The sequence below is a fragment of the Mastomys coucha genome, unplaced genomic scaffold, assembly GCF_008632895.1.
Source record: "Mastomys coucha isolate ucsf_1 unplaced genomic scaffold, UCSF_Mcou_1 pScaffold21, whole genome shotgun sequence".
Classification (NCBI taxonomy): Eukaryota; Metazoa; Chordata; class Mammalia; order Rodentia; family Muridae; genus Mastomys; species Mastomys coucha.
This window is the reverse complement of record NW_022196904.1, coordinates 176011982-176036884: the sequence shown is the minus strand read 5'-3', so window position 1 is coordinate 176036884 and position 24903 is coordinate 176011982. Positions and strand designations below refer to the sequence as shown.

At 48.4% G+C, this 24903-nt stretch overlaps 1 protein-coding gene across 9 annotated transcripts in view; it reads right to left on the bottom strand.

The window, feature by feature from the left end:
* The window catches only part of Pax2 (paired box 2), a 92177-nt gene that overhangs the window by 8630 nt on the left and 58644 nt on the right, over positions 1-24903 (bottom strand). For all 9 annotated transcript variants that reach the window (XM_031390442.1, XM_031390443.1, XM_031390435.1 and 6 more), the window contains 2 exons: positions 13295-13470; positions 10775-10901 (listed from right to left, as the gene is read on the bottom strand). In XM_031390442.1, the coding sequence (XP_031246302.1) occupies positions 10775-10901; positions 13295-13470 (303 nt within the window). The remainder of the gene's footprint in view (positions 1-10774; positions 10902-13294; positions 13471-24903) is intronic.

Genomic DNA, 24903 nt, shown 5'->3' with positions numbered 1-24903 from the left:
GGGAGGAATTGACCAAAGTCTTGCTAGAGTCGTATATTCTCCTGGAACACCATTGTCAATAATAGAAAGCATGCAATGCAGGAAGTTTTCAAATTACTGAGGCTGTCATACCATTTGCCCAGCAGCATTCTTTGAGCAAGCCTCCTTCAGTAAGGAATAGCAATAGGAAATGGGAGAACTGACAGAGCACTGGGTACCGCAGTGCTACAGAGAGATGGGGGCGGGGAGGGACTCGGAAACTGTAAGATGGTTTGGCCATCTCCGTTATACGGACGAGCAGAATCACAGAAACAGGAGAAAAGCCGCTTCATGGCAGAGTACGTCAGTTATAAAATATGTGCCATCCCATGGAAGACAGGAAGCAGTAAAACGCTTTGCTCACTGACAATGCCAGGAACATAAAAATAGTACCAGGAATCAAAGCGGATAAAAACTCAATGTTACTATGAGAGAGTGGGCATTTTGGGCTGTCTACTTGCTTTCTGAGCTTTCAAGGATGAGTCTTCTGGAGGGCCACGCCCTCGTTTTAAAGGTAGAAAGATGGAGGCACAGAATCATAATGACTCTCCTGTGATTACACGGCCAGTAAACGATAGTACCAACATTAGAAGCCATGTCTATGCCACACTGCCTTTAATGACAACATGGACCCAGATACTCCCCCAAAAGAGCCAACGAGAAGGTAAAGAAGTTTTCCAGCAAGCAAAGCCTCTAACCACCACATTGTCATTAAGACAAGGCAGGGAAGGAAAGGGACACAGGAATGAACAGGTGCATGGAAGGTCTGTAGTAAAACTCTATGGGGTGGCGGCTTCAGTTCCTTTGAGAGTTTTCTAACACGAAAAGCATCCCTGAGAAACAGGAGTAGTGGAGGATCTTAAAGTACCCAGAAGTGTTGGAAGGGCTGCACTCGGTGAGGATGACTTCACAGTTCAACTGCGGGAGTCCCTGAAGACGCCGAAGCCAATCTTTGCAACAGCCACTCCGTCTGAATCAGACAGTGCACTTTCGTCAGGCATTCCTTAGCAAATGGGCCAGAGCAAATCAACTGTTTTGGAGGGTTCTAAGTGCAGCCTCTCTTCCAAGTACAGACAGAAGCAAAGCACCAGATTTTATGGAGAAATTAGAAATTTTGAGTCATCAGATCGTATGTGCCACCTTGCTGGGTACTGGGTCACCAATCTCTCTGCTCCCGGTCTCTCTAGAATGCACTGAACAACTGTCGTGTGCTAGGCACTGCCTTCAGTATCTGTCTCACTGTGTTACCTCCTTTATGTCTTTTACCAGTTCTATCAGTTGACCTATTTCTAATTTCTGATTTTTTTTCAGATGAGAAACTGAAACACAGAGGAACTAAGGATTATGGTCAGGGTTCACAGCTCATCCACAGAGGAGCTTGGACTACAGCAGTGATAGACCTGGAAATCAATACTGGAATGATAATCCCAAATATGACAGATCTAAAAACAGAGAATATCTGGTCTAGGAAAATAACCTGGGATCATGCTAAACGATCTGTCCTGTGGAGAACATCCTGGGCTATCTGTTTCTGTTTCTCTCTCTCTCTCTCTCTCTCTCTCTCTCTCTCTCTCTCTCTCTCTCTCTTCTTATTTTTCTTTTTTTTTTTTTGAAGCAGGGTTTCTCTGTGTAGCCCTGGCTGCCCTGGAGCTTGCTCTGTAGACCAGGCTGGCCTCAATCTCAGAGATCTGCCTGCTTCTGTCTCTCCAGTGCTGGGATTAAAGATGTGTGCCACCACACCGGGCTTAAGATTGTTTATTTCTTGTGTGTTTTAGCTTGCTTCATTTTTGTACAGTGGGGGAATTTGAGATTGGGGTTCATGGATTTGATAAGGCACCACAAATATAGTTCAAGAGAAACTTCCATAGAAAGCTTTACATACACGTTAAGGTGTTTACACATTATACCCACCTTTTTCTGAGTAGAAGGTACATTTAAAAAATTGTGATTTTAGAGCTAGAGAGATGGCTCAGTGGTTAAGAGCACTGATTGCTTTTCCAAAGACCCAGGTTCAATTCTCAGCACCCACATGGCAGTTCATAACTGTAACTCCACGATCTAGCACCGTCATTCAGACATATATACAGACAAAACACTAATACATATAAAATAAAAAAAATTAAAAAATTGTATTCTCAAAAGTATTCATCACTCCAAAGTGAATAAGTTATGTTTATTAAACAAACAAACAAACAAGAAAACCCCTGTCCTTTGGTATAAGATGCTGCTCTGTTTGCAACTACTCAAATAACATTAATAAAACTATATACAAAACAGCAAACATGGGCTGGAGAGATGGCCCACTAGTTAAGAGCATATACCGATTTTCCTGAGTTCAGTTCCCAGCACCCACATCAGGAAGCTCACAAATGCCTGTAATCCCAGCTCCAGAACCTGCACACCCCGGCCTTTGAGGGAGCTTGCACTCATGTGCATGTACCCTGTGCCCCCCCCACAGATATACATAATTAAAATAATAGAACCAATTTCAAAAGAAGGGACAAGAGAAGTGTGAAGCCTCGGACTTCTCCAAGACCAGGCCACTGTCAGCACTGAGAAGACCAAGGAACCAGGAGGAAGGAGGCTACCCAGGAAGCAGAAATTGCTGCTAGTGATGCCTTTGCAACTAGGCTTATTAGACACAGATTTATACGGCACAAGTTATAGCCATAGAGCTTAGAGATGCTTTTTCTTGGCACCTTTCTCTGAAAATAAGCATTTTTGCTCTCCATTTGACACTGTGGAGGGCCCTAGGGCCAGAAAACATAACTCTTGTTTTACTATCCTCTCCTCAAGTTTGTCTGCCTCTCAGAAAATGAGGCCTTCAAGGCTGGAGGTCGGCGCTTACATGGGACACAAAGCATTTATAATACACACAAGAATATAGTTGCCGACTTTTTAATTGCTCCCTAAATATATTTTATCTTTGCACTTGCAAGTTGTGTGTAATACATTGAAGCAGTGGTCTCTGAATCTGCTTTCAAGAGACAGGAGAACGGTTTTCTATCTATTTCATTTGGGGTTTTATTTCTAGGATTCCCAGACTCTCCCAAAGTTTGTTTTCTAGAACAGAGCTCTGTGCCCGGGGGAGGACCCCACCTTGGCCCCTGTTCTGGGTACTCAGCCCTAGGCTCGCCTACTCCAGGCTCCAGCAGAGGGGGCTGTGCTCACAGTTCAGGGTGGCTGTTCTAGCTGAGTAGCTGCCCACTGACAGCTTCATCCCAGGTTGCCCTAGGCAGAGATGCTAGACCTGCATTGGCTCAGTGAGGTCCGCCCCTCGACCACAAACATCTGGACACAACTAGTCGGGCTGTTTCCACCTTCTCCCCTCACACAAGGCCCTTAGAGGGCTGTGTAATGCAGCACAGGGACCCACAGGAGGGCTTCCTCTAACGCAGCAGGGTCTTGGATGAACTGCATCCTCAGCCTGAGAGAAGACTAGGAGTGCTATTGAGAACCACACACCCACACTCAAAGGGCCAAAAGGAAACTTGGCTCATTTACAGAGGCAAAAACCAAGACTCTGAAAGAGAAATCTCCAATACTCTTCTCACCTTGCTTCCCGGTACTGTTTCCTCTGACTCCAAATGAAGAGCAGAGCTGAGCAGGGGCTAACCTGTTCATATTTACCTGCAGGCAGCAACAGGCTAGCACTCAGGAGGTTAGGCCAGGGACTCACCAGCCCACTGTATGAGAGACCCCCATGCTGGGTGGCAGAGGGTAAGCCTGTTTGCACAGTCTCCTGATACTCTGGGTCTCCTAGGTCCTCTCTGGCTTTATTTTGTTCCGGGAGAGCGCTGAATTGTCAGCTCTAATCCTTCTGAAAGCACAGCGTTTTTTCAGGCGCTCTGTGTAAGTGAAACTCTAATCCCAAGGAAAAAACAGCCACTTAAGCTGCTGGAGCATTAGCCTGCTTTCCCAGCACAGCACTGGATTTCCTCCTCTGCCAGGCAGCCCAGCCTCCACTGGGGAGGAGGGTGGAGGATTCCAAGCTGAAGGCAGTAAAGCCCTCCCAGAAATGACAGCATCGGTGCAAAGCTGGGGTCAAGAAAGCATTGGCTTATTTGTCCTGAGGCGACAGCTAAGGAGGGCCTTCCTGTCATCCCGTAGGTATCTGGTTCTTTGAGAAACGGGTTTCAAGTCTTGTCTTGGTGGCTTTAAGGCCACTAAGACATTTCTGAGCCATGCCTATGACATTCCTTAAAGCTCCACTGTTCACAATTCTGGTCATTTGGAAAAGGTTGTGTTAGCAGTCTTTTTTCCTTAGGCAATCTCTTCTTAGGAAGTGCCAACGAGCAGAGTAAACAAGCTAAGTGTTGAGGGGCCCCTCTTTGGGCTACCCTAAGCAATCTCTAAATAACATCTGGTATCACTGTGAAAGGCTCCCCCTACTTCTCTCATTGTGAAAACAGAGCGTTTGCCCAGACAGCCCTCCTTAACCTGGGTTGGGTACTCTATGTACTTAAAATAAAGGCCATAAATTTGTGAAAAATGTTTTGATTCACATTCGGACAGGCCTGTCTCCCTTATCGCTAAATGAGTCAGGGAGAGTGTATGAAGAAGGAAAAGAGTTTGACGCACCCAGTGTCAAACTCTTGGGTTTGCTTTGTGGATGGAAGAGATAAAGAGAAGTGGCAAAGACTCCATGATGTGGACCAGATTCGGACTCAGACTCAGACCCAGACTACAGACCGTGTTTGCTAAGATTTCCCAAACCCTTGTCATCTCCCCGATGACTCCCTATGTGGCCCTGCTGTCAGACTGTGTGCTTCTACCCAGGCTCACCCCTGGGGAGGCTAGCCCATCATTCCCAGGATGGTTGGTAGGAACAGGCATGGGGCTGTGTTACAACAGTTCATATTTGATTCTACTCTAAGCTGGCTGCCCTCAGCCCCAGAGTGGGTTAATGTCTCTTCTTTTTAACATCCTTCTCCTCAAGAGGTAGACTGGATAAAAAAAAAAAAAGAAGAAGAAGAAGAAGAAGAAAAGGAAGAGTCTCATCCAGCGCCTCCCTAAGCTGCTGGCCCAGGGCACTGCATATCTGTCAATGTCTCATTGCTATGGAAATGCCTCCATAATTAAATCACAGTGAGGTCTGGGTCTGGGGTCCTTAGGGATGCAGCCAGAGGCCTCTGAGATAGCTAAAGGAGGCCTCACCTCTCTATGCCTCGGGTCTTCTCAGCCTAAGAGATATAAAGGAGAGCCCTCCTGCGTGGCTTGGTTGCCATGGGAGTGGGCTCTCCTACTGCCACTTGTCACTTGTCTGAAGTTGGCCTCACCCTCTTCTTTCAAGGTTGGAGGGAAACTCTGATGTCTGTGCCCTAAATTCCTCCAGCTAATCAGGGGCTTTGAGCCAATAGACAAGAGTAGGAGACTCCTAGCCTCTTTCAGAAACATTTCAGAGCTTTTATTGCCTTCTCCTACCCCTAAGGGGCTGGCCAAGAGCTATGTGTTTATTTTATGGGGGAAATGCAGTTGCATTGGAAAGGGGTTGTTAACTACAGGAAAGGGGAGGTCCCTGGAGGTGCTCAGGACTCTGAGTAGAAGGAGGTTTCCCAGGGTCCACAACTCTACCTGCCAGAAGGGCCACTTTGCTATCCGGTGGATACGCAGGCAAGCTGCTGAGTGAGCTGTAACTAGGTTTGTACCAGCATTGCTTCCTCTGGCCCCCAGGGCTCCAGGGTCACCTCTGCTCTTTAGCTCTGAACCTGGGGTCTCCAACCTCCCCACTTCTGTTCCAAGTTGATAGTTTCTATCTCCTCTGTCTGACTTGGGCACCGCCCTCTTGGGTCCCATCCATAGATCCTTCTTGGACGTGAGTTGCGGCTTCTTCAAAGCCTTCCTCTACAACATTCACAGGCACACACAGTAGAGACGGCACTGTCCTGATCATAGAGTTTCTCATATTCAATATTATCCAAAATAAGCAAGATTCTTTACTGAGAAGACTCTGAGACTGAGTAAAGCTAGGGAAACCCCCCCTCCCCTTTCATCCATTGACCTTTTGGGTCTCCACTATCTGACAGTTGGCTCAGCACTGGGGTGGGGTGGGGGAGACTCCTGGGTCCAGATCCGGGTTGAAATAAAAACTAGTCTATCTGTTGGATCTTTTCTTTAACTGATATCTTCACATTGGGACGTTCCAGGTTGGCTGGTCCTTGGGAATGCTGATTGTCCTTCTGCTAAGGTCCCCTCATGATGGCTCAGCATCAGGTGGAGCGTGGAAAGTTTTTATGGTGAGCTCATCATCTACGGTGGCTTTTTGTTTGTTTTTTCTCAATGGGAGTCCTTTGCCTCTTGGGTCATAAGATGTCATTACGGAGAAGGTTCCACATCATCCCTGCTGGCACCAGAGGGAATCATTGCCCTGCACGAAATTCTGTGTGGACCTTCTTGGTTTGAGGTTCCTGCAACTACGTATGACATGAACTTGAACTTAGATCTACACCTGGGCTTTCATGTCTCCATTTCTCATGATGACATGTACCCCTCTCCTTTATTTCCCTGGGTTATGGGGGAGAACCTGTGGCTCTCCAGTTCCTGGGCAGTGTTGTCCCTGTCCTACCTCTATTTTTCTTGGGTTCAAGATCACACGCCCTGGTCTGCGGGCATTATACCTCAGCATTCCTACATTAAGGTTTACCTCCACGTGAAACTCACAGTGTCTCACATCCTGCTCTGACTCTGGCTCCAGAGCGAGGTGCGAGGTGTGGCTGCACATTAACTGCTCCTGTAACATGTAATAGAGCTGTTACATTTTACCCAGCTCTGTTGCGCTAAGCTTAGACCCTTGTTTCTGAGGACCAGCTTCATTCCTCTCATACCTCCAAGAACTGCATTTGCACAAGGCTTGCCCAGTGCTTGGTAGTGATGCCCACTAGAGGCCAGTGAAGCCTGCTCTGGGGACATGTGTGTTCTTTAGCATCTGGAAGCACCTAAGCTTTGTGAGCCCTAACTCCCTTTAGCACCAACTCAACCCATGGCTGCTTGGACTTCTGGAAACTGTTGTTGAACAGACTTTGCCTAAGCCAAGGCACCCTTGAACACCCCAAAGCACTTCCCCAAAGCACCCACAGACTTGGGGATCCTAGACCTTGTTTTCATCTCCTCCTTTCAGATTTAACATCACTTTCAGGGTCCCTGCAGACTCACCTATTACTGCAGCCTGGTCCAAGGCCAGAGAGGAAGCCATGGGGAAGCAGAGCTCTTGTTGCTACTGGTGTTGGGAAACTTAAGAAGTGAATGATATACAGCATGCAGCTGCGGCAGAGGCCTCTCTGTGGAGTCCCAGACCAGAGGGTTTGTGGAACACTTAAGGGTTAAGGCCATTTCCCTGTGGGGTTCTTTGAAGAGGATATGAAGGTGGTTGAAGGCAGCTCCAAGCAACCACTCTGAGGAAGCCTGAGGCCAGAGTGCCCCCAGCCCATTTTCCCAACTAGTGGGTCCCATTTTCTTTATCACTTAGTTGAAAGTCGGCTCTGTTCCAGACCGGCAGCCTAGAGCAGTGGGCTGGAGCAAAGAGATGCAGCTGAGCTAGAGCAACCCAGCAGCAGAGGGGAGACTGGGTGATAAATTTAAATAACCAGCTTGACTTGGCAGCTTGCTGAGTTGTGATGCGGTGAAATTAAAATCTCGGGCCGAACTTCCAAACACCACCCTGAGAAATCGGTTGTCTTGCCTTGGTTCCCTGCTGGAAGCGGTGTGGGGAGGCTACTGGGCTGAGTCCTAACCTGTGGCAGGTAGCAGTTACCCTTGCCTGAGATGTGATTAGCTGTGTCCTGGCCCACTGGCTCCCACTCTCTCTCCACAACAGTTCAGGCTCCTGTCTCCTCTCAGTCCTGACCTTGTGGAACAGCTGTATCAAGTGGCTGGTGAAGTTTGAAATCAGCCTCTAGTGCCAGGAGACGGCAGGAATATCAATAAGGTCTGGCTTCTCAGGTTGGACTGAGGCCCTGCCAGCCAGCTTCCTTAAGACCCGTTCTTTGAGCTTTGGCCTCTAGGAAGGAGGATGAGCTGGGTACCTTAGGACTGGTGGAATTCCTTGGCACATCCAAGGCTCTAAACATACTATGGCCTTGCAGCTCCTTGATTTAGTACCCATGAGCCTTCACTCACCTAAACACCTTTTTCCTCCTCTGCCAAAGCCCTTACTAGTCTCAAATGAAGTAAGATTTTAAAGAATGCTTGTGAGCGGGGTACAGCCGTTCACCCTTCTTAACTGAAGCCCTTGGGAGACCGTGGGGTAGCTGGGTAGCTATGAGTGGCCAGTGTGGGCTGCAGAGTGGGATTCTATGGGTTGGGATCTTTGGGAAGAATTTCTGCAAATACACCAAGAATCTCTCACCTCCTCAGCCTGCTTGGAGGCCCGTTCTCACAGATGTCAGCATATGTCTAGAAGAACTCACTGGAAGTTCATGTGTCTGCCTGTCCTTGATACATAGCTTAACGCTTCCCATGGAGTCCTGGGCCATGCTAAACCTGTTCCCAAGACTGCCCATGAAGTCTCTGGGCAATACCTGTTTCTCACCTTGACAGTACCTCCAGCAAACTCTGTCTGTCCCCTCGATAAACACACCATGAATCATTCATCTTTAATAGATTATGCAAATTAGGAGGACATAAAATCAACAAAGATCAATAGCTGCAGTCATTTAATTGCCAGCCCCCCCCAAAAAAAACATTTTAAGAATGAGTATAATCTGCAGCCCTTTCTCAAGTTATTAATCCAAACACTGGATCTTGGTCTAAGTGTGCAAAAATCATTCCCTGCCCCCACTCGCCCCCTCCCCTCCCCCACCCCGCTCCACACTTCTCTCTTTTTTGGTAATTTCCAGTTTCTGAGCGGAGTTTCCCCGTCATTACCACTGGTGAACAGCTCCGAATGTTAATGGCTCTGCTTTTGTTACTCCTCGCTTGATTGAAATGTCGCATACAGATTGAGATGTTACTGCTAACTCGCCACCTGGGAATGTCAAGCTGGGTCTGAAATGAACTTTTCTCACACTTGGATCCAGATGGATCAGCCGGAGATGTTCCCAGGCTGAGCTGGGACCGTTCCAGGGCCATGGGGGGGAGACTGATGGGGGCTGTTCGAGGTGGAGGCACTTTTCCACATTAGCCCCCAGTGTCCCCTGCAGCAGGAGTTCTGCCCGGAAGAGCCATGTGTCTGTCCATCCCCAGGAAGTTCCTACCTTCTGGACTCGCAGCACTAACTACTGAGAAAAGTCCTTCTTGCTGTTTCACCACTTTTGAGAAGTATCTACTGCACTGGAAAGATGGCCTGGCTTGGTTTGGAAGATCAGAGAGCAACTATATGGGGGCTTTGGAACACTCTCACCCAGGGATTGCTGAGCTACGAGAGTGGTTCTCAACCTGTGGGTCGCGACCCCTTTGAGAGTCCATCTCAGATATTGGATAGTTACATTACGATTCATAACGGTAGCAAAATTACAGTTATGAAGTAGCAACAAAACTGAGTTTATGGTTGGGGGGGTCACCACAACACGAGGAACTGTACTAAAGGGAGGTTTGCACCATTAGGAAGGTCGAGAACCACTCACTGGTCTAAGCTGTGAACTGACTGAGCGAGCCTCACTAAGGACATGGCTCCCCAAAAGCCTAGTCACTCTTTGGATTCCGAGCTAAAGACTACGACTCTATTTTTGCTGGACACAGCTGTACCAAGATATCACTTCAGGAGAGCACAGGAAAGGTAAGGTCCTCGGGAGCCTCCTGAAGTTTGGGGTGATTACTTTGAGTCCCCCTCAGCCAGAGCGGTCCTCCTCTCCACACAAAGTTACCAAGTCACCACCTAGACAAATCACCACAGAGCCCTCCTCATAGCCGGTTCTCTGTCACTGGCAGTGACGCTGGCTACCTACAGCCTTGCCGTCCTGTCCCCAGGCGGCCTCAGCTCACTCTCTGGTAACGCCTCAGTATCTCCCAGTCCCCACTGAGACCCTTCTGAGTCATCCCGTCTCCCAAGGTAGGAATGGCACATTGGCTTTAGTACCTCCAGAATAATTAGGTGAATTTTAATAACACCTCAATGTATGTCTCTCTTACTGGAACACTTTCCTGGCCCGGAAACCCTTCCACTGTGCCAGGGACCTTCTGAAGCCAGCATATGAAGTTCTACGTTCAGAAGCATCATCTGTTGGATCTACCCTGCACAGCCACTCCAGGTACCTCCGTAACTCCCATCCCTGGAAGGTTTGGCCAGGGTGCCTCTCCCGACATTTGACTTCCCCAGGCCTTGGAATCCGGCTTCCTCTCATTGGCTTCCTCCACGCAGCAGTAGAAAGCCGACAGTAACTGTGTCTCACTTGGCAGAGTTGTTACCACACCCTCAGGTCCCAGGCCATAGCCTTGAGGGAGGAAAGCAAGCTCTACAGTACTCTTGGGGACAGAGGAGTATGAAGGCCAGAGACCCGGGCCTCTCAGCCGCTTTCCCCAGCTGGCCTATTTGCCCTAACATTCGTCTCCTAACCAGACAACTGAGGAGAGAGAGCAAAGGAGGGGAGGACAGTGAGAGCCCGCTGCTGGCTCCTAGCCCCCACCTTTTCAGGCTGAAGCCCAGAACCCTGACCACAATGTTTCTATCCCTACATCGGCGGCGCACATCTGCTCAGGAGGACTCTCTGTCACTCTGCAGATACCATGGCAGGGGGCCTACTTGTCTCACTGGGGCCCAGATGGCATAGACTGAGACACCCCACTGAAGGCAGTGCCCCCACCCTCCTGGAAGCCACCTTACCGGTCACGACTGGGTACGTCTGTGTGCCTGACACATTGCTGCCCAGCTCAGGGTTGGTGGATGCAGATAGACTGGACTTGACTTCATCAAGCCCAGGGGTCAGGGCTGGGAGAGAGTATTCGTTCCCCTGGGAGGAGAGAGAAAAGTGACAGCTCTCTATTGATGCGTAGACACGGGAAGATGCAGCGTGCAGATGGAGAGGAGGACCCCAGAGCCCTCCCAGATGGGGTGGAAGGAGATGGCTGGGTGGGGCAGGGGAATGGGGAGGGGCTCTCTGGGTGGGTAGGGAGAGTTTGGTGAGAGTGGGGGTGAACCTGACATGGTGAGTGGAAGAGAGGCAGTCTGTACACTGGAGGTGGACTACCCAGCATCCTCGTCTTTTGCCTAAAATGCTCCAGGAGGCAGCACAGCAATGGGGATCCCCTTGCTGAGATGTATGGGGTGCTCAAGGTCCTCTGAGTGAGTGCCATGGGGGCAGAGATAGTCGGACACATGGCTGAGGTAGCAGTTGGGGGAAGGACCTAGTGGGCCTCCGGCCTGGCACTGCTGGGTTGGCTGATGGGGTATGGGCGCCCCTTTTTAAAAAACAAACAAAGACAGCCCCATGGGCCCCTTGCTCTCTGCCTGTGCACTGGGGTATGAAATTGGGGAGGGGGAGAGTCCACATGGCTAACAGAAGGGTAGGAGGGGGCCATCCATTGACTCTGAAAGGGTGTCCTGCCCGAAACACTTGGGTAATTGCCTTTTTATTGCAACTACCACCAAGCCAGACCCTGGAGCCGGGCAGACCAGGAGCCTGCACAAAGCAGGAAAAGTTGCTCTGATTAATATTACGTTAAATTAAAACTGATTTTCTGCTCTTTCGGGTCCGTTTTTTTCCCTTCCGCTTCCTGGCCCCCCCAAAGGACCCCCTCCCCTCCTTGGCTGGATGGGATTGCCTCGTCATTTCCAATTCCTTCTCGTATTGATCTTCCTGTAGAAATCAGTTTTGTAATTAGCTGCAAATTAGGCCTTCTACTGGGGGTGAAGCTGCCCCCTGATTTATCACCAGAGTAATTCGCTGTGATCGGAGAGAAATTAAAATGAACTCAATTAGGCTTCGGATTTGCTTTATGGGCCCTGCTCCGAGTTTCAGGGGGAAAAATGACTGTGCTGGTGTTTAATAGTCTAATGAAAGTAAATAAAGGTTATTCATTGTAATACAGCCAGGGACTTGGGGAGGGTGCAGCGAGCCGCCCGCCTTGGCCAGCTCCTCCTTTGTTGGTTTATGGCTCAGGGCACCTTAAAAAGACTTTTGATTTTTGTTTTATGAAGACAAACAGCTTATGGGATAAAAGGACGGGCGGGGAGAAAGGGGAGAGGCTAGGGGCTATTGAAGTCTTAAAGTGCAACTATGCTGTGTAGAGCTTGAGGTGAAGCCAGTGTGCAAGTGTGTGTGTGTGTGTGTGTGTGTGTGTGTGCATGCGTGTATGTGCACACATGTGTGTACAAGGTGAGTGTATGCACAGCAGGCTGTATTGTTCTTCAGTTGGAGGCCTGACCTAGGCCATATTTGTAGGCTGGTTGGAGAGCACATGGATGTGTGGATGAAGTCATATGTGCGCTGGGTTACTGAGCAGCCAGCCTGGGAAGTATGCAAATGTATGGGCCCTGCAGGACTGTTGGGCCGCGTAGTGTGTACTGTGTGCGGAGGAAAGAGTGGTGGAGAGAGTGGGTGAACGATGGTGGGAAATGGGAAGTCTTTAATTTTTAAGATAAAAAGCTTATTATTGCATGGGGGACTAGGGCATGCTGTGGCACATGTGTGCCAACCAGAGGAGTCTGACTCTGTGGAGTCAGTTCTCTCCCCCGCACCCCGTGAATTTGGGGACCAAACACAGGCTGTCAAGCTTGCAGTGTTGGGTGGCAAGTGACATCACCCACTGAACTGTTTTGCTAGCCCTGAAATGTGAAGGCTTTAGGGATACGTTTCTGAGTGCTGTGTTTTACTGACATAGTGCTTGTTTGGGTCTGTGTTGTGTGCTCTGTGCTTTTCTGTGTCTGTGAGACTTGTGGGTGGCTGAGATGTCTGTGAGCCAGCCTGGGTTCACATTGGATGGGTGGATCAGGGACAAGGAGGCAGTCGTGGGTGGGCTTTCTTTCTGACACGGGGCAAGAGGATTTTTCACAGACTTTCTGTGGGACCTGGTGGGGGCGGGGCAAAGGTCGTTAGCAAGAGGATATTTCTGACTATATCCCATACTAGGGTCACAGAACGCTAGAGCTGGGGTGGGGTTGGAATTGGAAACTTTGAGTAGGGACAGCATTTTTGCTTTGATCCATATCTTATACTTTTTAATGACTGTACACTGAAGTTAGTTTTCTTAATTATTCTTTAACGTCTGTCTGTGTGGTCATGCTCACGTGGTGCCCAGGTGGTCGCTTTATAAACACAAGTAGTATTTGGTCGCCTGGTGTGGGAGTGTCTCGCTCTGCCCAGTTCCTTTCTGTTCTGGGTGAACAGGAAGGTTCCTCTCTTACCTGTTCTGATTTGATGTGCTCTGATGCCTGGAAGACATCGGGATAGGAAGGACGCTCAAAGACTCGATCCAAAGCTTCCAGCTGCTGCTGGGTGAAGGTGTCAGCTCGCAGGTGCTTCCGCAAACTGTCCACACCACTCTGGGAGTCTCCATTAGGGACAGAGCCCTCAGACACATCTGGGAAACACACAGACACTTAGGTCATGAGCACCAGGCCAAATAAGGAAGGATGCAGTAGGCAAAGGGTTGGGTACTTGGCTCTGGCCCCTGTGCCCCTGTACCCATGCTATGGTCCCTTTCTTCTAGTTCACAAGCTAGAGGAGCCTAGAGGCCTAGGCCTAAAGGCCTGAGGGCTGGCCCTTCCTCAGAGACAGGGTAGGGAAGCCAGAACTCTGAAAGAAAGAGCTGGGGAGAGAAAGAAGGGAGGTCATAGCAGGGTGGGCAGGAGGACTGGGCAGAAACGGAGGCAGGAGGTCCCGTGGGGCTATCTCCAAGGCTTTCTTTTCCCAGGACCTCCCCCATCCTGAGTCATACTAGGTAAAGGGCTGGGCTCTTAGACACGCATTACTGTGGAGAATTGAACTGGGTTTAGATAAATTTCAGTTCCACGGATTCCAAGGATTGAAAAATCATCAAATCTCTAAGCTAAGTATAACATAGAGTCTGGGTAAAGTCATTAACTACCCCTGGGGAGGAGGGGCCCTGAGAGCAAAGCCGAGATACTCTGGTTGGGCTGGACACAGAGCAGGAGGAAAGAGGAGTCAGTCATAGGGGCTGTTTGGGTCTCCACATGGTCAGACTCCAGAAAGCATGCCGGTGGCTAGGACCCGGCCATCTTTCTCCCCTGGATGGCTCAGGCTCAGGCTCAGTAGCAGCCATCTCCTGGAACACCTGGTTGTTCCATTAGTTTCCCCCAGGAGTCAAAACTTGTTCCATGGAGCTAGGGCTGGTCACCACTAGAGAGTGCTGAGGGCCAGAGGCAGTCTGGTCTCAGATCTCTATTTAAGGTAACCACTTGTTACCTTGTTTATCTCTGTTTCCTCTGTCCCTGCCCTCCAGTGTTTGGCCACTTGGAGCTTTTAGATTATTCTGAGGACAAAGAGCCTATCCTACAGCCGCTTTGGACCCTCAGTTAGCAACTCTGATGGCCCTCCAGCCCTAGCCCCTGCCCCAGTCCTGGCCCCAGCCTGCTATTTCATGGCTTCTCTTAGCCCAGACAAGCTAGGGAGCCTTGAGCCTGGGGCCAGCCCCATGCTCTAGGCCCCAGGGTGTTCCTCTGGGACTGTTATATATATCAGTTTATAGGTGATTATATGATATGATATAATCAATATTGCATTATATACAGTAACACCGTACAGTATCATTTGGGAGACCATAGAAAGTATTACATATTGATTAACCTCAATCTACAGTCGTCCTTCCTTGCTGGCTTCCCAGAAGGAGCAAAAGGCACTGCTTTCCAAAAGGACCTCTTGCCTTCCCACCATACTGTTCAGGAGCAAGGAGAGTGTGTGTATGTGTGTGTGGGGGGGGATGGAAAGGTGGAAAAAGAAAAAATGGAGAGAGACACACAGAAAGGCAGAGGCAGAGAACAAGAGAGAGAGAGAAAGAGAGAGAGAGAGAGAGAGAGAGAGACAGACAGACAGACAGACAGACAGGCAGGCAGACAAATAGACAGACAGACAGTAAGATCAGCCTGAAGTGGACAGAGGCTGCTTTGGTGACATTCTTATGTTCCTATGGACGGAACTACCAGGTCTGGTAGTTGTATTTTTTTCTGCATGGTTCTGAAACCATTAGTAGCCCTGTAGAGGGAACTGGAATACAGTATACTTATTTTCCCTTTTGTGTGAGTGTTTTTTATGTATGTATAAATCATAAACACCTGAATAAAAAAGGATCTGGATGAGTTTAAATGACAATAAGAATCTTTTAAAAGAATGTGGGCACATGAGATATGGGGCCCCATGTTCCCTTTCTCCCACGAACCCTCCTCTTTCTAGGATATACATCTCCCTAGCTCCACGGCCTGTCACCGTCTGCATGCCCCATTGTGCCTAAACTGTCTCTGCCTGCAAGCCTCCTACCTTCTGGGGATGCCCTTGCTGCTAGGGCCAAGGGAAAGTCGAATCAAGGGTCTTTGTATCTATTGCTCTTACTGAACAGGTTCTAAAGAATAGAAGGTACATTTGTCTGCATGCATTCAAATATGTGTGTGAGAGCACATATGTGTGGCAAGATGCTTCTCATGGCTCTGTGTGGATTTGTGTACATGCCTGTGTGTGGCTTGCCTCACCCTGTGACCGAATGTGTGTGTGTGTGTGTGTGTGTGTGTGTGTGTGTGTGTGTGTGTGTGTAGGAGCTGAACTAAAGCTTTGTCCTCAGGTCACTGGCTGGAGGAGTCTCTTTGCCTTCATTTATTCAGGGGCCCTTCAGATCTTGACAAATCTGTCACTCTAAATTTGCGAGAGATTATGGTCCTCTCTCCCCAGCCCGCAGAGAGGTGATATATGATATCTGCTGCCCCTATTGATTGCCTGATCTGGTGGCAGAGGCCGGCGAAATGAACTTGAAATGAACATCATGCCTCAACTCATTGTGCGTATAATACACTACTTAATCCCACATTTTTCAGCCGCTATGGAATTCAATTGATCAATCATGTTCCACTGATAGTACTGTTTTAGGGGTTATTGCTGCTCCCTCCACTCGCTGACCTTTTTATTTATTTATTTTTCTGTACACACAGGCCCTGGTGGTGAGACAGGTTACAGAGGCAGCAGTGGAAAGCCAGGGAGGGCTGGAAGGGAAGGAAAAAGGAAGCCCTCTTCTGGGAGAGGTGGTGCTGGGAGGTGGAGGTGGAGGAAGAGGAGGACGGTGTGGAGGGGGGGAGGAAAGAGAGTGCTGGTGGCACAGGGCCATCAAGCTTGCAGAGAATACAAACCTCAGATGGAAGAAGTCCCGAGGGCAGTCCCAAGTGGGAAGAAAGGTGAGGTTTTGACAAGCAGTGAAGGAGTGAGGTGGAGGGAATCATGGCAGGAGGGAGGGTGTGTGTGTGGGTTGATAGTAAGCGAATTAAGGGGCAGAGAGAAGGCAGAGAGCACCACTACGAGTGGGGAGAGGAGGAGACATCCCCTGACTCCCAACCTAGCCACAGATCTGCTCTATGCTCTATGACAGGGATGGTACCCTTCCTTTGGAAGAGAGGAAAGAGGGAGGAGCTAAGGCAGAGAGGGCAGGCGGAAGCAAGGAAGTGGGAGGGGCCAGGAAGGTGTAAGGAGGAGGGAGCCGCTTCTGGAAGGAGAAAGCTGAGGAAGGGCAGGTAGGAGGAGAGGGAAAAGGAAGAAACCTTCCATACCAGCAACTGGGGGTGGGGTGGGGGGGAGGGACTGGCTGAGGTGGGGACGCTTGTCAGAAGGATGGAACCTGGTGTCGTGGCTGGGTGTTCAGCTGTGGTGAGTAACCTGGAGCTAGCAGAGGGTGAGCTGGAGGACCAGGAAGCGGGAGGAAAAGAAGAGAGTAGAAGGGGAAAGAGAAACCATGGAAGAAGAGTGTAGGAGAGGGGAGTAAAGCGAAGTGGTTGGCAGTGCTCGACACCTGGGATGCCCTTCCAGAGGTGACAGAAAAAAATCCTTCGGCAGTCTGGAGAAGTGGCCAGGGCAAGGACCAGCCACAGTGTGAAGGGCTAGCTGGCTAAGCTGCAAAACTACTGTCAGGGGCAAAACTGAGTCCTGACCTAGGCTTTCCCAGTGACGGGGAATGAACACACGAGAGCAGTTAGGTGGCATTGATTGCAAGGACAATTCCCCACCCAAGAAGCCAGGTCCTGAGCCCCTGTGTGCAGGAAGCATGGCTGATGCATGTCTGTAAGTCTATGCTAGGCATGATACATAGCAGGTGCTCTCTCAATAAGTGACTAGCTGACTGACTGAGTGGATGAACTCTCCTGGGTGGTATTCAGTACGAGACCCCTGGCAGAGGTTTTCTAGACTGGCCAGAATCTGATTGGTCCAACACAAGCACACCCAGTCATTTCCGGTCAGTCCTGTTAGACTCTGGCAGCATCAACGCAGATCCCCTGGAAACTCTTCCTACCTCTGCAACACCACCCACACACCGACAGAAGACACTGTTCCCTGTTCAGGGGGTACTTAGCCCTGGAATCAGAGCAGCCACCCAAAGCAGGTGGCAGAAGCTGCCCCAGGACAGGGCTCAGAGTCTCCATTTGAACTCCCTGTGCCAAGAAGTATGGATGGAGTATAGTGTCTGCATATTCTAAACTTTCTGGAACAATCCCTCCTTACAACACTCTTTCCAACTCTCAGGCCATGCTTGTAAAGGAAGGTTGGCAAATATGGTTGCTATAGGCTTATTATGTCCCTCTCAATGCTACGGAAAGCCCATCTACTGGGCTAATAGTCACTACCGATGGTGGATTAAATCCTGCTTTCCCCTGGCCCCTGCCAGACACCCTAGCATCCATCACACAATGATCAAGAGCCCCTTGGACTGAGGGTGTGGCCCAGTGCGAGCATTTACATAGTATATTTGGGTCCAATCTCCAGTACCATAAAACAAACAAACAAACAAGCAAAGTAACAAAAAGAATTCTAAAGTTGTACATGGCAATCCATGCCTGAAGTTCAGAATTTAGAAGGTTAAAGGCAGGGGATATTGTGAGTCCCAAGCTAGCAGGGGCTGTAGTAAGACCCCGGCTCAGAAGAACTAAAAGGCAAAAAGCAATGCATCTCTACTTCAGAGCTCATTTAATAATCCTTTCAACAACATTGTGAAATAAATACTGTGGTACTCATTTTACATATAAGGAAACCAAGACAAAGGACGTTAAGTAGCTTGTTAAAGAACACACTCTTCGTGAATGGCAGTCAGGATTTGAGTCTAGGTCTGACATGAGAGCTAGCCTCTTAAATTACTTTCTTCTGTAGCCTAGGCACTAAAGGCAGGGTCCAGCTGAGAACCACTTGGCCGTACTCAGGGCGCATCTCCAGTTCTCCACTGGCACTTTTCCTACAGTGAGGCTAACCTCTGTGGTGTGTGTGGACTAAGTACAGACTGCCCAGATGATCAGGGTAAATTTATCGGGCTATAGTTGTAGAACCTAGTTGAGTAAGTAGGAGGAAAGAGGCCAGTTCTCCCAGTTCTTATAACTGGGCAGTAGAACGTTTAGGCCCGTGGCTATTCTAGACGCTCTTTCTACTATAGTGTGATTCTTCTCAAAGCGGGTGGGCCCACTGCAAGTCCTCTATGGAGTACAGACAAGCTATCGATGAATTAATTAAGCCCATACTATTCTCTGACTCCTTATTTATTGAATCCCTGACACAAAGTCTTCACAGATCTTGAGTTATCTGGCCCTCTAAACAACTCTCCAACATAGATAGGAACTGTAACCCCCTTCAGCTTCTGAGAAAACTAAGGTTAAGAGTCATCGAAGTGCAGACTCCATAAGGGCAGGTGGCCAGGGAGCTCAGCACAAGATAGTTACTCCGCAAACAGTTTAGCTATAGGCTAAGATGGTTGACAGCTACACTCAGTCAGCTCCATAGCAGAAGCCCAGCCTCTATGTAGAGAAGACAACCATGAATGTAGAAGAATCATCTTCACTGGAAATACTGTCCCCAACATGGTCATAGTGGCTACTTCCTGATCATATGCAAATTTACCTTCTTTTTGTCTATGCTTTCCTATGTTGTCTAGGGCACGATCACTTCTAAAATCTTTATTTAAAATATCTCCGGACTAGCCGGGGAGCTTAATGATAGAGCGTGTACTCAAGGCTCTGGGTTCAATTTCACACATAAGTACACTCACACATACACACACATACACACACGCGTGTGCACACACACATGCATGTGCACACATACACACATAATATGTGCAAAAATGAAAGAAAGAAGGAAAATGTCTCACTGCTCCATTTGACCACCTCCTGAAAATCTTATTTCCTCAACACCGTGCACCCCATCTGTTCCTGGAGCAGCCCCTGCCCCCCATACCTTACCCCAGTCCAGAACCCTCAACCTGGGCGATCACAAATGGGACTTTCCAGTGAGATCTCAGCATCTTGGTGAGTGGGAAGTCACCAGGAAGAGGTGGATGGGGGATATGCACTCACCAAAAAAAGAGAGAGGTTTTAGGAGTAGGCTAAAATGAGTTCTTAAATCATTTTTATTTTTAATGCTATGTATGTATGCAGTTTTGGTTCTTTGGGGTTTTTTTGTTTTTGTTTTTCTTTTTCTTTTTTTCTCCGTGTGAGAGTATGTCCATGTGAATGCAGGCATGTCTCTGAAGCTAGAGGGACAGGCAGTAGAAGGGGTTCAGTTTGGGTGCTGAGAATTGAACTCTGCCCCTCTATAAGAACGGTACATGCTCTTAACCACTGAGCTACCTCTCCAACCTCCAAGAAATGTTCTAACATAGGAGAAAACTATATCAACTTCAGCATTAAATTTTTTTCCTTCTAGTGGTGATGTTCAAACTCAGGGCCTCCTCGCATTGGCTAGGCAAGCATGCGAACACTGAGCCTTAGTTTTCTAAGCCCAAACACAAATTTGCACTGGTCATGGGAAACCAACCAAGTATGCTTTCACTTATGCTTATTAAATCTGTTCAACTTTACTAGGTTATTGCCATCACCATCAGCATCACCATCACCATCACCATCAACATCACCACCACCACCACCATCATCATCATCATCATCATTGTTTTTCAGTTAAAGAAATAAGTCTCAGAGAGCAAGTTGGTTTGTCTAACATCATACAGCTGGTGAGAAGAAAGCCTGGATCTGAAGCCAGAACATCTGCTTCTTCCTAGTAAGCCAAGCCTTCCAGCCATTCTCACCACATCCATCCTTTAACCACTCATGTCCTGCCCTCTTGGCCGACTCAAGGTGCTTGTTATTCCCCTGCCTCTAGCCCCACCGCAGAGCACCTGAAAAAGAGGTCCCATCCATACAACTTTACTAACGACGAAATACAGCTCTGAAAAAGTTCAAAATGTGTGAGATTCCAGGGCCGGCAAGAAGCAGTCCCTGAGAGAAAGACAAACTTTAGTCTGTCAGAGGAATGACCTCAAGAACTTGTCTAGGAGGGAAGGAGAGTAAAGAGTGTGGAGGAAATCCTAACCGAGGTTGGGGAAGGACCACTACATTTGATCCTCTACCTCATCTCCACATCCCTCCCTGCAGAGGGCTCACCCCCAGCTCGCTCCCCAGTCTCCCCAGCTGCCAGTTGCTGCTGTTGCAAACTCAATTGTTCTCCCCGGTACTGAGGCAAATGGAGTCATTAATTACCTTCTATCTGCTGGGCTGAGTTCAGAATGCGATCAATATCCCCTCTTGTCATTCAGTGCAGCCCGCCTGTGCAGCCCCGGCCCCACCCCCAACAGCAGTGGCACAGCAGGGCCTGGATGAGGTTTGGGTTGCCATTTGGGCCATCCCATCTGATAGTGGAAAAGGGAATGGGATTGCTTCCCCAGAACTGCAGTGCTTTTTGTATTTGGAGAAGATGGAGGGAGGGACGAAGGGATGAGGGGCAGAGGAGGCTGGAGGAAGAAGGGAAAAGACAAGAAGAAGAAAGGGTCATAAGGGGAGGGGTCTGGATGGAAAGAAACTGAGAAAAGGGATATGGGAAAGAGGAGAAGAGGAGACAGGAAGCCTGGAGCAAGAGAGAAGGGGTGAGAGAGGTGGGGGGAAAAGGGGATACTGTGTTGCTGTGACCCCAACAGGAGATAGAATGTGGCACCCCACTGCTTCCTACCTCAAAATGACAACCTTGGAGCCTGGTCTCACCATGAACCCCAAATCAAGCCTGGCATTCATGAAGAAGCCCTTGGAAAGCTGGGTGGGACAAAGCACGCCTTTAATCCCAGCACTTGGGAGGCAGAGGCAGGCAGATCTCTGTGTGTTTAAGCTCAGCTTGGTCCACAGAGAGAGATCCAGGACAGCCATAACATAGAGAGACCATGTCTCAAACACAAAACAAGAAAAAAGAATCCCTTGGAAATCTGACCCAAAGCTTTGGCTCTGGGCCATGTTAGGTCAGCCCAGCACAGTAGCATTGGCAAACCCCACATGCTACCGGCAGCTTCTAAACAGAGACTGGGTTCATCATGGAGAGACTGGGGTGGCTGATAGTACACCTGGCCTCAGGCTTGCTATGCCCACCATACCTACTTACTTCTGGGGACATTACGTTAGGGACTCTAAAACAAGGCTGGGATATATGTCACACCCTTAAGCCAAGACTCAGCCCTGGAATAGGTGTAACAATCCCCAAAGCTTGGCTTGCTGCTTGGTTCACTTTCTGTGTGGCCTTGGACAAATCCTGGGAGCTTTTCTGGATTGCGTTTCTTCGGATGCAGATAGGAGGGGACCCTCCCCCAGCAACAGTGGTGATTCTTTTCTCAGTGTTCCCGTGCTCTCCATCCTAATCTCTGCCATAAAAATAATAATAAATAGGGGGCTGAAGAGATGGCTCAGCGGTTAAGAGCACTGACTGCTTTTCCAGAGGTCCTGAGTTCAATTTCCAGCAACCACATGGTGGCTCACAACCATCTGGAATGGGGTCTGATGCCCTCTTCTGGTGTGTCTGAAGACAGCGACAGTGTACTCATATATATATATATATATATATGTACATATATATGTATATATATATGTATGTATATGTATATATATATGGAGCCAGATTCTGATACCAAATACTATCCTTAATGTGTACACACGGATTTAATTCTTAGAATAGTGGCAATTGGAATTTATTAAGCACTGGGTGTAAAATAGGCACTTGTGTACGACTTTTTACTATGGTAACACAGCTAATTTTTGTAAGAAAACTTACCAGGGAGCTTCTACTATTATATCTATGTCATGGGTAAGGAAAAAGAAGTCTGGAAGCTAAGAAACTTTCTCAAGATCATATAGAAGCAGCTAATGAACGACAGAGAGGCAGAGCCAGACCACAGTGTGCTGTCTCTGGAAACTGGGCTCATGACCTGGGAAAACAGAGGGCTTTCAAAGACAGGTGACTTCTTCAGACTATTTACTATGGCCGATAAGTGTCAAAAGCCAAAAGTAAACTGTGCCACATTGCCTTTCTTTACTGAAATCTCTTTAAAAGTTAAAAAACAAAAACAAAAACCCACTTGATTTCTTTACTGAACTGAAGGCAGAGATCCCACCTTCTCATCTTTGTAAACCTAGCATAAGGCCTAATACTCGTGATCTCAAATGTTGACCGATTCGTTCAATACAATTCTAAAAACAAAAATGGATGAATCCTGAACTTGCCTCTCCACCACATTTTACCTCTTGAAAGGAAGAAGAAGCTAGCACAGGGGCCACAAAGAGTGTTGGGGAGGCGATCTGGGCTGATTCCCCCTTATGAGATTTAAAATCTGAACAGAACAAAATGCAGCCCAGAAAGGGAAGGCAATGTTTCTGCGTGACAGAGATGGTCACCATCCTATCCCTACCATGGGTGCCTTGACTCTGGCCAAGAAAGGAAAATGGTTAAAGGGAAGTGATGGGGATCTGGGAGAAGACCAACCCTATCTAAACCTGGCAAAGGTACTGGGGGAACTTCTCAGGAGGAAAGAGACGCACAGAAGACTCCGTGTCAAGAGGTTCTAAAAGAAGATATAATTCCACAGAAGACAGATGCTCTGAAAGATGAAATTCTGCCTCCTTAAACTTAAACAATCAACTGGATGAAGTAGAGGGACCGGGAGAGAGGGAGGGAGGGTGGAGCGAGAAGGGTGTTTAAGGAAATCACCGTTGCTGCACACGGCTAAGCCTTAAAATATGATGAGCCTAGAATTTAAAAGGACATGTACATCGAACAGTGGAAGATTATGCAGCCATTAAAAAAATCATGTTTTCAAGGGATATGTAATGACATGTGAAAATGCTACTATATAATGTTAAGTAAAACTAGCAAGGCACAAAGCTGTGTGCATAGTAGCACTCTAACTTTAATTAAGAATTACACATCTAAAGTCCCACACACATAGGAGGAAAAGGATCCAAAATATGCCGAATTTCAACACTGGTTATCACTCAAAGAGGAGGTTATGGATTTTGGTTTTTTTTTTTTTTAGAAACATTGGCTTGTCCAAATATTTTACAATAAACATGTATTGCACTTATGGTCAGGCAAAAGCACCAGCCCTCCATAAAGGGTACAAAACAGATGGAAGGAGGGGCCGTAACCAAGGAGAGAGATGAGAGAGCAAAGCCGGCCAGGAGGACAAAGACCCAGAGGAGCTGAGACAAAGCAAACGAGCAAAGGGAGGCATGTTTAGCTCAAACCTTGGGAAAAGAGATAGTCATGAAAGGAAAGAAGGGAGGAGAAGAGAGGATGGGAGAGAGGGGAGGGGAGAAGACAGGAGTGGACAGGAGAGGACAGGAGGGAGGGGAGGGGAGAGGACAGGAGTGGACAGGAGAGGACAGGAGTGGACAGGAGTGAACAGGAGAGGACAGGAGGGAGGGGAGGGGAGAGGACAGGAGGGAAGGGAGGGGAGAGAACAAGAGTGGACAGGAGAGGACAGGAGTGGACAGGAGAGGACAGGAGTGGACAGGAGAGGACAGGAGAGAGGGGAGGGGAGAGGATAGGAGTGGATAGGAGAGGACAGGAGAGAGGAGAGGCAGAGTGACCTCCTAGCTTGCCCTTGACTTGTAGAGAAAGGAAACAATCCCCAAGGAGGACCCAGCCAGTAGCCCTGAGCTGTTTCCCATGAGCTAACTTTTTCAGGTCCCTGTTACACCTCAGGACTATGAGAGGAACCCAGGATCCTAAGCCAGCTGTTGCCGAGTCCTTGAGCCCCGAGGGTGTGGTTTCAGAAGACTTCCCAAATGCATTCAATAGCCTAAGGCTTTGGAAATTTTCTGGAAGAAATGATAGCACCAGCCATGTGCAGGGACTAGAGAAGAAACGGTGATACCCTGGAACCTGAATGCACTCACCGAGAGTCAGCTGTGGCACATTAAACTTGATATTGATGCTTAGATTAAATGCCCGCCCCACTATGATGGCTTGCCCAATTGCCCTGGCTGGAAGATACAACTCTGTTGTTTTATCTTTTAAAACATTCTTCATAGCTTTCCTGACATGATTACAGCATCAGTCACATTCTGCTTGTGTGATGAGAGGCACACCTGCTTTTGCACATCTGTCTCTCCTCAAGATGCTAAGCCTTTTGAAGTCAAGAGCTGCTCCGGCGACCTTTGTACAGCAGCCGTGCGTGCTTTTATACGGCAGTAGACAGTGCTTAAACTGATATTTCTTCCTTACCCGATTTGTTAAGAAAATCACGTGGATACAGTGAATGTTAAGATTTGACGAGGACATGCCCTCCTCTTGTGGAGCGGAGGAGAATGAAATTGTTGATGACTGTTGAGTTCAATGGTACCTAAAGCACTTGTGTACTACAACTGGGAGGAGGTTATCACATTTTTGCCACATTATTCTCTTTATTTGAAAGGAAAACAACAACAAAAGTAGGAGGGAGGAGCGGAAGAAAAACAGAGAGGAGGAGGAGGAGGAGGAGGGAGAGGAGGAGGAGGGAGAGGAGGAGGAGGGA